The 12,069-nt window shown below is 42.1% G+C and overlaps 1 protein-coding gene across 1 annotated transcript; it reads right to left on the bottom strand.

Moving 5' to 3' along the window:
* Positions 1-10,172: 10,172 nt before the first annotated feature.
* LOC130469917 (uncharacterized) lies at positions 10,173-11,294 on the bottom strand. Its single transcript, XM_056839445.1, has 2 exons — positions 10,958-11,294; positions 10,173-10,855 (listed from the first exon to the last, which is right to left on the bottom strand). The coding sequence occupies exons 1-2, from the start codon at positions 11,292-11,294 to the stop codon at positions 10,173-10,175; spliced, it is 1,020 nt and encodes a 339-aa protein (XP_056695423.1).
* Positions 11,295-12,069: the final 775 nt, after the last annotated feature.

The following is a 12,069-nucleotide window of genomic DNA, read 5'->3' as shown; positions in this document are numbered from 1 at the left end:
GGTATGGACGATTGATGCAAACATGTTGGTTGGGAACACTAGATTATTTTATATATATTGGTTTAGATCGATTGATCGTTGTTCCCTTTTAGCTTTTCACTACTTTATGAGAGCCGAGGACCTTGTTTAGTAAGTTGAAACTTTATACCCATATCAAGGGGTTAATCATTGTTAAAGGAAAGGTTGAGTTAATTGGAATGAGTTCTTGATTTATACCCTTGGTGATCACTTACTTAATTCCAGGATAAAAACAGTTGTGATTAATTGTTTATTGTATGACTTATGTGATTGTTGAGTCATAACAAAGTATTAATCTGTAAATTATGTAAAGTGAAACTGAGTAGCAATAGCTTTAGACTGTGCACGTGTGAAGTGACGGACAATCAAGAGTTGGGGTCATAGGTCGCCTATGGCTTTTTCTGGGGCCGGATTGATCACCGGTTCTATTTCAGTCAAAAGTTCCTCGATATCGCAGGTCATTGGTGTTACAGAGTCGCGCCCGTACCTCGTCTTCTTTAGTGAAGGCTTCTAGTAGACAACTCAGTCCATTGACTATTTCAATTAAGATAATGTTAATGATACAAGGTTTTAGTTCAGTCAAATATAGTCTTCAAGTCAATATGTTTTGGTTTCCTTGCTTATGTTTTACTAGTCTTATATGCACGCGATGCGTGCGAGATTATACACGCGATGGATATATTGTCACAAACCTCTTAAATTGATTGAGAGTACAAAAAAATACTACAGAAAACAAAATGCTACGATTATGAGACTTGATTGTGAGTAAAAATAGAAATTGAGTATAAAAATAAGACTTGATTGCGAGTACAACGACTATTCTGTCTCTTTAGCTTCGACTTGTCACTCGACATTTTGACATCTCTCATTCTGTTCATTTTCGACAGTGTCGCAGCTACAATAATGCTAGGATTATGAGGTCCACTGCAATAGAAAAAGAAAAAAGAACGTCGTTCAATAGAAGGAAAAAAAAAAGAAATTGAGTATAAAAATAATACTTGATTCACAGGAAGATATCAACCAAAGGGATATCAATAGATTGTTACTACTTAATACATATTTCAGAATTCAGAATCGATATGATAAAACATGAATGGTTTAAGTTTAATTAAAACAAAAGATGACATCACGAAATATTAGAAGACCAACTCTAGCACTAAAACAACAAATAATCAATTGAACCAGTGAGCTTAACCATGTTAAAATTGCATTACTCAAACCTAGCCTAATACACTGTCTTCTCATGAACAAAACCACCACCACCACCTACGTTTCCTCAAGCTCTAGAATTAAAAGAACAAATTGCCCAAATTCTTACTCAATCAAACATTAGTAAATTACACGAAGTATATAAAAATTAGCAATCAAAAGTAAGGATGCAGGTAGTCCCACAATATTGCTCCTCCCAATCACTACTGCTCTCTTTCTATAATTTCCATCTCATACCTAAGCAACAACTCAACACAACCGCATGGAACCCAAAAGGTTTATTACCATCGATAAATCTGTTATCAGACCTAAAATTTAAGTTAAACATGTTTTTATGCATTCACAAAGATACTGATTACAAATCATAGGTCTAATTTGGAAAAGACGTGAGATGTATTTTTAATTGTTATATGCGCATTCACAATGATTTAATTTTCCCCAAACTGTAGTTATTGTTTAAATCTACAATAAGAAATACCACATAAACAATGATCCAAAATAGCAATTAAACTGTAGATTTAATCATTTGTACCCGCAGTGTATTAGACTTTACTGTTTATCATTTAAAAATATGCTACGGCCTCTGGTAATTTGGACCAAACTGTAGATTTAAACATGTATCAATGTCTTAGCTACATATCCTAAAGTCCAAATCTTTGGTAACAAAAACAACCTTAAAATAAAGATAACAATAATCAATAAAAATATTGAAACTTTACCTTTAGAAAACCATCAATCAAATCCATCTAATTATTCCTTTCATCAATCAAATCCATCTTTCTCGCAAAAATTTGAGCCTCAACACCATTTAAACCCGTAATATCGTTAATCATACTGTTAGATTGATAATGACAATCATATGGTGAATCCAACCACACCTGATTACTCCTTCCAACCAACAAAACCCATATCAGGATCAGGACCCTTAAAACAATCCAACATAATCTTATGACTAAAACCAAGAGAATTGTTATTATTATTACAATTTAATCGCATCTGATTAATTCTCTGATCCACCAAATTAATCTTTCCCTCCAAAACCTTGACAAAATCCATCAAACCCTCAAACCCTAATCGATCGATAACCTGATCCTCTGTTTCACATCGTTGCGTAGATGAAACACCCACATCTTACTTGTTTTGATGATTTGAAGGCTGCAAATCAGATTTCTAAAACCTAATCAAAAGTAAAACCTCGTTATAAATATGTTTTCAGTTAGTAATGAAAATGCAAAAACGAAAACAAAACAACAATTAAATCCTTAGTTTGTAAAATCGGAGTCGCACAAACAGAACCAAATCCAAAAAAACAACAAAATTGATGCAAAAAAAATAAAAAAAATAAAAGGAATTAAAAAATAAATCGAAGATGAGAGAGAACTAAAGATTTGAGATCTTTGACTCTTTGAGTGAAGGGAGGAGAGAGAAAATATGAGAGTGAAGCGGCGTAGAGTGAACTTTGTGTTTTACGCTATTGGGTTTGAAAGTTAAAGGGGAAGGGTATTTTTGTCGTTTACGTGGGGGACACGAAAAGCGTGATTACCAAATTACCAAAAGCATTCATCATCACATCAGATAATCATTCATCAGACAAAGATATTCAAAAGGATTGGCAATAAACCAAGACTGATTATCAGAGTGATTGTCCAACAGAAGGAGTTACTATCGTATCAACATTTTGTCATAGCAATTCTCAACCTCATAGTAACAAAAATAATCCACATAAACACTTTAACACTCAAAATCCCTTATCAAACCTAAGAAAAAAGAGTAATTTAGTTTATTAAGAGCAAATATTAATGAATGTCACATTTGTAGCAAACTAAAATGACACCAGTAATTCAACTCTTAGAGATAGATTAATCTCTCATGACCTTAACATTCTTCCTACCCTTATAACCCCAACAATTTAGTTCAAAATTTTGGTTCAACAATTTGATCTCATGTCCATTTGAAAGCGATAATGGTTTCCCCGTATACGGAGTAGTTGTAGTCTATAGCCCTGCCTCAGTCAGAACACCAACAATATGCCAATAATATGTATCAATATGCCAATAAATATGTGTCAATATGCCAATAAATATGTGTCAATATGCCACAATAAATATGTTAATATGCCAATAATATGTGTCTGTTTTACAACACTGAGCCTGAGCTAGTTCATGAATAACAATAGCAATTTCATGTCATGTAGAAAGCGATAACGGACTTGGTTCCTTTCTCGAAACCTAGTAGATTTTCCAAAGCAAAAAGATATGAGTAGCATTAGCAATCATTTTCCCAAAGAAATAGTTCAAAGAACAGGCATACTTTGCTTCAGTTATTGACACTTAAACTTACCCCAGACCATTAATGATTCAAGGCAACGAAACAAAGGAAAAAGATGAATGATAAAAGGCAATGCAAGCAAGATTTTTTACCAAGATAAAGGTGAAAACCTTTGAAACAATTGTTCCACCATCTGCTTCAACTTGCCGGAACTTTGGCCTATTCCGAAATGCACAAACCAAAAGAGTGCAATTGGAATTCCAGTCCTGCTGATGTCCAAATTTCATAGTGATCAGCTAAAAAATCATAAACTCAAAGTAATTGGCGTTTTTTTAAGACATACGCAGATGAGAAAATGAATCAAATTGACCAAATACATGAAGAATTAGAAATAAGAATGTATTTTTTTTCAATTGATTGACAAAAGATTGTATTTTTCAATCAAATTAGCAATTAAACAAAATGGTAAGAGGATATTCATAATTTCATACCTGATGAAGAAGCCATTGCCTCAGTAAAAACTTCACCCAAAAATAATCAACGTGAGGGTTTTGAAACCCTAATTAATCGACCGATGCCGCCTCCTTCTGGTTAATCGAAAATTACACGAAATTGAAATAAGTAAAGCAAAATTGAAACCCTAATTAATCGAAAACAAAAAGTTGGGAAATTAACAGGTTAGATGATGATGAGGGTTTTGATTTTTGAAGAGATTCAACGTGAAAAGGGCCGACCGATGCCGCCTCCATCTCCATCTCCACCAATTGATGATTAAAAAACCTCAATAACACAAAGATCAAACGAATAAGAACATAAGTTTTAATCCGAATTTACCGAATCTTTGAGAAGAGAATAGAACGGAAAAACGGCGAGTTATCTCACCCGGATCTCCAGAAGATCAGACGTTAATGGTGATGGTGATGGTGATGGTGATGGCGGTGGCGAAGGCGAGAGGCGGAGGAGAGAGAGTCTGCGTGTGCGGTGAAAGAAACACGAAATATTTAGGGTTTGGAATGGAGGATGGGGTTTGGTGGAAGAGGATTAGAGGAAGAAGATCGAAGAAGATGAAGAGGAAGAGGAAGGAGAGAGAAAACGGGAGGGAGGTTGAGGGAGGTTAGGGACGCCGAAGACCTAGGAGAGAGAAAGAGAGGTATGTGCGAGACTCAGTGAGAGTGTGAGAGTGAAAGGGTGGGGGGGTTTAATTAGGGGGTAATTTCGTCAATTCATAGGGGGACACGAAAAGTTATTTTACTATTATGCCCTCAGCTGTTCCTTTATATAATAGAGATTAGTATCATGTTATGGTTGTTCGTTTAATAGAATCATATTAGGATTATTATTGTTTTAGTATGTAGTACTCAGCTTTGCTGAATACGTGCTTTGTTTGTGTGTGTTGATCATGGCTATGCCTTATTGATCCTGTGATGACCCATTTTGCTGAGCAGTCTCTAAGGATCATTAAGCATTGTCCATCTACAGGTTTAAAGATGATGCATCATTGGGATCGGGATTAGAGAGCTTGTATTTATTTTGTTTTGCTAAGTGACTTGGGTTTGTTAAATTGGACTTTAAACTTGTCGTACTATTTACATTTCCTTACTTTCGTTGATTGGTTTTTGGGATTAATTCTGTAATTGATTATTTATAAACCTAAAGTTAGTTTTATGTTTTCCGCTGCAAATTTCTGAATAAGCCGTTACGTTTTCACACGGCCGATAATGCCTTGATGATTCTCTACGTTTTATGTTAAAATATTATTTTAGAAAAGAGAGAATTGTCGGGGTGTTACAATGGGAGTGTCACGTGTGTTGTGGGATCTTTTACGGTGATGACGTGTCACGCGTTCCTCGGAGGTATCAAGCTTACCCTGTTGGGCGTCATCTGAGTCTGTCCTCGAGTAGAGGGGTAAAATGGTGGATCTTCCATCACAGGGGTGGACCCAGTGTCCGATAGTTCAGATTCAACTTCATAATGCTCTTGATGCCTTGAGGCGGGCCGGAAGACGGCTAGTGGGTTTCCCCTAGATGGTGGTCGTATGACCTGGTCCCTTCGAAGTAAGGAAGTTGGGGGGTCGCGGCCAATTCCCGAGCGTTCAGGCACAGGGCTGACTCCCCGGCTAGCTTGTGGACGGGAGCCCTCTCCAGCCCTCCACACATTGGATCTAAGTGGCATTTTGTTTATCCGATTGACGCCTAGGCTGAGGGGTCTCTGTGGAGTCGTCCTCTTAGTGCTGTAGATTAGCATATTTTTCCGAATTTCATCTTGCAATGTGGTGCTCATCTGCTGTCGAAAGGTTTGATTCATTTGCTGTTGGAATCCTGCTAAGATTTCGCGTAGCGACCCTAGTTACCGAGACTGGCAAGTCTAAATTCTCATCTAGCACGGCGTCTCGGATGCTGGGGCTTAGATGGCCGCCTGGCGGAGACGCTTCAACCATTGGCTCTTCTTCTACGACCACCTCAGCTTCCTGCACCCGACGTGGTGTGCTTCCTGCATTTGCGATTCGATTGGCTTCTTCCATATGACGTTGACTCCTTTCGAGAGGCCGTCTCTCTTCTCCCTCACCAACATACTCTCTGTCAGAGTGCAGTTCGGCCATGATACTATACCTCCCCACAGACGGCGCCAAATGTTGTGGGATCTTTTACGGTGATGACGTGTCACGCGTTCCTCGGAGGTATTAAGTATGAGCTGGCACGAACTTCTGGCAACCTAGGGATCTGCACTATTTATAGTGCTAGGGTTTCTTGGGAATTGGTCCTGCATTGATTGGATGTTTGTGTAAGATCAGGACACGTGTCCTGCTTAGGATTTTGATTTGAACTTGGTGGGCCTTTTAAGCGTTTGGGTTTCTTGAAAGCCTCATAAATGGGCTCCTCCTGAGCAGGTGGGTCTTAGGATCTTCCGATGGGGCTTTTAGGCCTTGTTTTTGGGCCTTCATGGTACAGCCTAGGTGCCGTTTGTTTTAGGCCACATCATTTACCCCTCAAGGAGGATGCCCCTCGCTCATGTGGTGTAGGCTGCTTGTCCTGAGGGAGTGCCACGTGTGGTGGCTTTTTAGAGCTTGGTTTCTCCTTTAAACCTTCAGAAATTCTCTCATTTTCCTTTTGTTACCTCAGAGCAATTTTTCTAGAGAGAGAAAGCGAATTTGGTTTGCCAAAGATCTGCCTGTGCTTGCGTTGAGTGTTCTTGGATTCTTGTTCAGTGTTCTTGAGGCTTTTGACGATTTGCCTAGACTTCTCATCAGATCGATCATTTTTGGTAAGTTCTTTATCAAAACTCTTGTTTTTCTGCATGCTTGTGGGTCTTCTTCTCTTGTCGTTTATAGTATCTTGGGGAGGCGTCCTGTTGGTTTTCGACACTCTTTTCTTTCTTTTTGTTAAAGTCAGACGTCCTGTTCCTTATGCAGGACGACATGGCTCGAATTAGGCAAACGACCAATGTAGGTGCATGGGCAGCACCACGAGAGAGGGACATTAGGGTTCCTTTTTCGAACCCGTCTCAGGGAGATAGGAGTGGAGTCAGCTCCTCTCGTCATTCAGGAGACGGGGCCGTAAGGGCGACTCATTCTGCTAGGAGAAGGAAAAGCGTGGCTTGCCGTCCTCTCGTTCCGCGCGAGGATTTTGAAGATGACTCCTCTAGTTCTTCTGACGAGGAGTTTGCAAAAAATCTTCCTCCTATGGTCCGGGGGAGAGAAGATGTCGATTTGTTTCCTTCTGACATCTTTCCCAACATGAAATGGCTGAGGTATCTGAGGTAGCAAGGACATGATTTTGAGCGTTTTCTGCTTCTGCCCCCAGGCTTTAGTCTTAGGAGCCCTCGACCCCATAATTCTGTGGACCAACTCTCTCAAGGAGAGGTCGCTGTCTACACAGCTTCTTTTAGATTGGGTCTTAGGTTTCCTTTGCATCCCTTTGTGATGGACGTCCTGGAAGGATATGATATTGGCCTTGCTCAGCTGACCCCTAACTCTTGGGTAAACATTTTTGGGTTTATTGCCAAGTGTGCTTTGAGCGGCATCACTCCTTCTTTTCCTGCTTTCCTCCGACTTGTAGTGATTGCCCCTTCCTCTCGCTCTCCCCAGGGATGGTTCACCCTTTACAGCCGTCGGGGATATAAGACGGTAGTGGGTAAGACTTCTAGCTGGGTTTGGTGGAGGAAGAAGTGGTCTGTTGTTCGAATGGAGGACCTCTCCCTTTCAAGGCGTCTTTTTAGGTGGAACCATCGGCCCCGCTATTTATCTTGGGATGACGACTTCCCCCGCCTTTCGTCAAGGGATTGGGGGCTCATAAAGCCCTTATTTCAGGCCGAGATGTATCGGCTGTCTTCAAAGAGCCATGCATGGGTGCCTAACACTTGGCTTCCCCATGTGGGCCAGTTCACCAACATAGATTTCCTTTCGGCCGTCGGTCTTTGTCCCTATTTGAGTAGAGGTAGTTTCCCATAGATTTTCATTCAACACCTTTGTTCTTTTTCTTCTACTAACTCCCTTGGTTCTGTAGATTCTGCCATGGATCGTTTATCCTCCGAGGACAAGGGCGTAGTGGACGTACCCACTTGGTTGTCTGAAGTGTATACTGAGGACATTCTCAAAGCCGTGGAGGCCAAGAAGAAGGACTCCTCCAAGAAGTCCGACGAGGGTGCCTCTGGTGACATTGCCAATGTATTTTTTTTGCCTTTAATATGCTTCTGTATTTCTTTCAGATATAGACTTGGTCGTTTTACTTGTTGCATTTTTCAGGAGCCCACTTCGTCAGCTACGAAGAAGTGCCCTGCGTCTTCGACGGTGGCTCCCAAGCCAAAACGGCCCTTCTTTAAGAAGCTGGGTACTGCCGACGCTGCAACGAAGCCGTCGCTGGCAAAACCATCTGCTCCTCTGCCTGAGCACAAGGAAGTCTCTCCCCAGGTGGACACCGAAGTAGATTTTGCGGCCCAGGCGGTTGCTGACGAAGTAGCGGCCGACCAGGCTGATGCTGCTGGAGCTACCACTTCGTCCAAGGAGAGCAAGGGTAAGGGCAAGGAGACTGACGTTCCTTCTGCTGGTGACGCCTCCATGCCTCCTCCTGCTCCGTCGAGTGGTTAGTGTTTCTATACTTTTAATCTATCATGACAACTTGGAATTGTATGGTATTTAATATCTTTGACATTGATTTAGTTGATATGTACAAACGCATGCGGCGTGCTGAGGTGGCGAACATCCCCCGTCAGACGGTTTTAGCTCAGAGGCAAAGGATAAGATCCTTTCGGACGTCTATTCGGCCATTCCTGAGGAGTATGTGAGGTCGCTTCCCGGGATTGACTTGGGGTACTTTGGGTCCATTCAGTCCCTCGTACTGATGTGAGATACTTATTTATGGTCTTCTTTTCTCCTTTTTTTTTTTTACTCTATTTTGGTCTCGGCAGCTCTTCATCCGCTGTGCCGAGAGTACGCACTACCGCTTTGATATGCATACAGAGATGCTCAAGCATAAGGACCAGATTGAGAATCATGTGAAGTATGCTGAGAGGACAGCCAGATTGATCAACGTGGAGGCGGACAAGAAGATTAAGTCCGAGATGGACGCTATGAAAAAGGCTGAGGAGGACGCCCAGAATTATGAAAAGAAGGTGCTAGAGCATGAGGAGAGGTTGGCCGTGCTGAGGAAGGAGTATTCCTCTGTCTCGGAGCGGGTGACCAATTTCTCCTCCAAAGTGGACGCCTTGGAGGGTCAGCTTAAGGCTACACAGGGCGAGATTGAAGCCGTGTGCAGAGAGGCGACGAGCTCTTTCAAGTTAGGCGAAGAGTCCATTTTGGAGAATGCTCGAAGGGCGTGGGATCAGTCTATGGATGGGAAGGACTTTTCCTGGTTTAAACGTCGTATCTCCTACCAGATGGCCGTCTCAACGTCTAGACGCCTAGGGCTAGATCCCCCTGAATTTGTTAGCGAGGGGGAGGATGAGGACATGGAGGAAGAAGAAGTGAACTCCCCTGAAGGCCAAGACGTTCAGGACGGGAGTTCCACCGCCCCTCATCCTTAAGTAGCCTTTTATGCAATTGGTTTGAATGGCGCCGTGGGCGCTTGTAATAACTTTGGTGCCTTTTGGCATTTATTTGTTTTTGTTTGTTTGTGCCATGAGCGCATGTATAAACATTTTGTACCTTCGTGCACTTGTTTTATTTTAATTCCATTTCAGTTTGTTACTGATTTGGTAGGAATTCTTTTTATAGGTCCATTTGATGGACGAGAACCTCAGTGTTTTAGGTGATCAGCCTAATTTGAGGCGCTAATCTAGGCCACTTCTCAGGCCGTCAACCAATTAGTCTTTTTTAGACACCTTCCAAGGAGGAGGCGTCATGTTGAATGTCTGCTCTTGTTGAGTCTTACTTTGCGTTTTTGTTAGTACATGGTACTTTTAGGGCCATCGTTTGTTTAGTAAATATTGACGCCACCGTTTGGAATTTGTTTTTTTTTTTTTTTTGTGGGGTTCTCAACCCCTTAGTGTTTTAAGGGGTTTTACTGAGACTTGTATTTGTCAGATAAGAAAACATTCATTTTACTAAGTTGCAAACTAAACTCACCGCGTCGTAGGCGGGCATTTACAGGCTGTTTTGTAGGCTCTAGTATAATAGTTAGGCCGTTTGTAGGCTTAAGTTACATGAGTTATCCTATTGACATTCTATTTTCAGCCACTTTCCTCTATCTTGACAGTTTCTGTTTTGGCTGGTTTACTCTCCTTGGAGGCAGCTCGTCTTCGTGCTTTCTTTTGCCTCTAGCTTCGGCAGAATCTTGCTTCCATGCTGACGGGTTGAGGGTGGTGAGATAACAGTCTCTAGCTTGTTGTTGGTCTCCATGTATGGTGCCTATCGCCCCATTATCGCACACAAACTTCAAAAGTATCAGATGGGTGACAACTACGGCTTTAATCTTGTTCAAGGTGGGTCGTCCCAGGATGACATTATATGCTGTTAAGTCCTTAACAATCAGGAAATTCACATCCATCTTCCGTCCATTTTTCCTGTCCCCAATTCGAACCGGCAGAGTGATGACGTCTACAGGGTGTATGATGCTCCCTCCGAAACCAATGATGGGATAGTGTATACTATCCATGGTTTTGGGATCATGTGCTAGGCGATATAGGCATTCCAGGCTCATTATGTCAGACGAGCTTCCCGTATCTATTAGGATACGCTTTACCCTCATATTGGATATCTTGAATTCGACCACAAGAGGATCATCATGCGGAGTGGCTATTCGTCCACCATCCGACTCACATATCTCTCTCCGTGGGAATGGATCCAAAGGTGACTTTGCTGACAGCATTACTTGCCCCAGGCGGCGAGCATAATCTTTCTGCCCCCTCATGGTGGGTCCTCCAGCAGCTGGTCCTCCAGATATGACGGCTACAAACCCCCCTTCGCTGTGCTGTCCCTCCGCAGGTGAGACAGGTGACTTGTTCTTTTTGTATTGGTTTTTTCCAAAACCGTGAGCATTCTTCTGTAAATAGTTCTTGAGATGTCCTTTGGAGGCCAGGCCGTCTAGAGCCCTTTTCAAGGTTCTACGATTCTTTGTTTCCTGTCCTATGTCTTCATGGAACTGGCAATACAACTTTGGGTTTCGACTCTCAGCAGGAGATTTCATGGGGAAAGGTCGTTCAAGGTCAAACCTGGTTCCGACGTCTTTCAGCATCGTGAGGAGATCTGTGTTATACTCAAAATATTCCCTTTCTTGTGGACTCTCTCTCTTGTGTCTAGGAGAGTTGGTATCATGTTCTTTTGAGAGGGCCCATATGCCATTTACTCGTGGGGCTTTCCGGTCCATTTTGTCTTTCTTTCATGAGAAATATGTTGTTTCTCCAATCCTTCCTTCCTTTGACGCGTTGCATATTTCTGTTGCATGGATAAATGCTTCGGCTTCGTCCAAAACCTCGGCCATAGTTCTCACGCTTTTCTTAACCAGGTCAAACTTAAAGGATCCCTTCTTCAATCCTCAGATAAAATTATCGAAAGAGACGCCATCAGGAAAATCTGGGATCTGTCCGGCCTCTAGGTTGAAACGCTTCACATAGCTTCTTAGCGATTCATCTTTCCCCTATTGAATTCGTCCCAAATGCATACTCGTTTTCCTTTCTTCCTTGAGTGCCATGAATCTAGTGGAGAACAGAGTTTGCAGTTCGTTGAAAGAGGCAATTGACCCTGGGACAGTCGTTCAAACCACTTAGACGCCACTCCTTTGAGAGTGGCCGGGAAATATTTGCACCAAGTGGCTTCGTTGGTTCCTTGAACATACATGTGATGACGGTATGCGACTAAGTGCATATAAGAATTGGTGGTCCCGTCATAGGCTTCAATGGTAGGAGTTTTTACCTTGGGTTCTTTTGGGGCGTTCATGATATCCTCGGAGAAGGGGGTACTCATGTGCCTTAGCGTCAGATTATTAAACCCTTGTTGAATGTGATAAGTTGGTTCACGGCAGCTGGATAGCAGGCGAGGGCGCAAGCTTACGCTGTTGGGCGTCATCTGAGTCTGTCCTCGAGTAGAGGGGTAAAATGGTGGATCTTCCATCACAGGGGTGGACCCAGTGTCCGATAGTTCAG

Source organism: Spinacia oleracea, chromosome 3 (assembly GCF_020520425.1).
Source record: "Spinacia oleracea cultivar Varoflay chromosome 3, BTI_SOV_V1, whole genome shotgun sequence".
NCBI classification, from domain to species: domain Eukaryota; kingdom Viridiplantae; phylum Streptophyta; class Magnoliopsida; order Caryophyllales; family Amaranthaceae; genus Spinacia; species Spinacia oleracea.
This window is presented reverse-complemented; position numbering and strand designations above follow the sequence as displayed.

Bases quoted from the DNA above. Each gene is read 5' to 3' on its own strand.
- LOC130469917 (XM_056839445.1), bottom strand. From the start codon at position 11,294: ATGGACCGGAAAGCCCCACGAGTAAATGGCATATGGGCCCTCTCAAAA. The intron at 10,856-10,957 runs GTTTTGGAAAAA...CTGGAGGACCAG, and splicing joins TTTACAGAAGAATGCTCACG to CTGCTGGAGGACCCACCATG.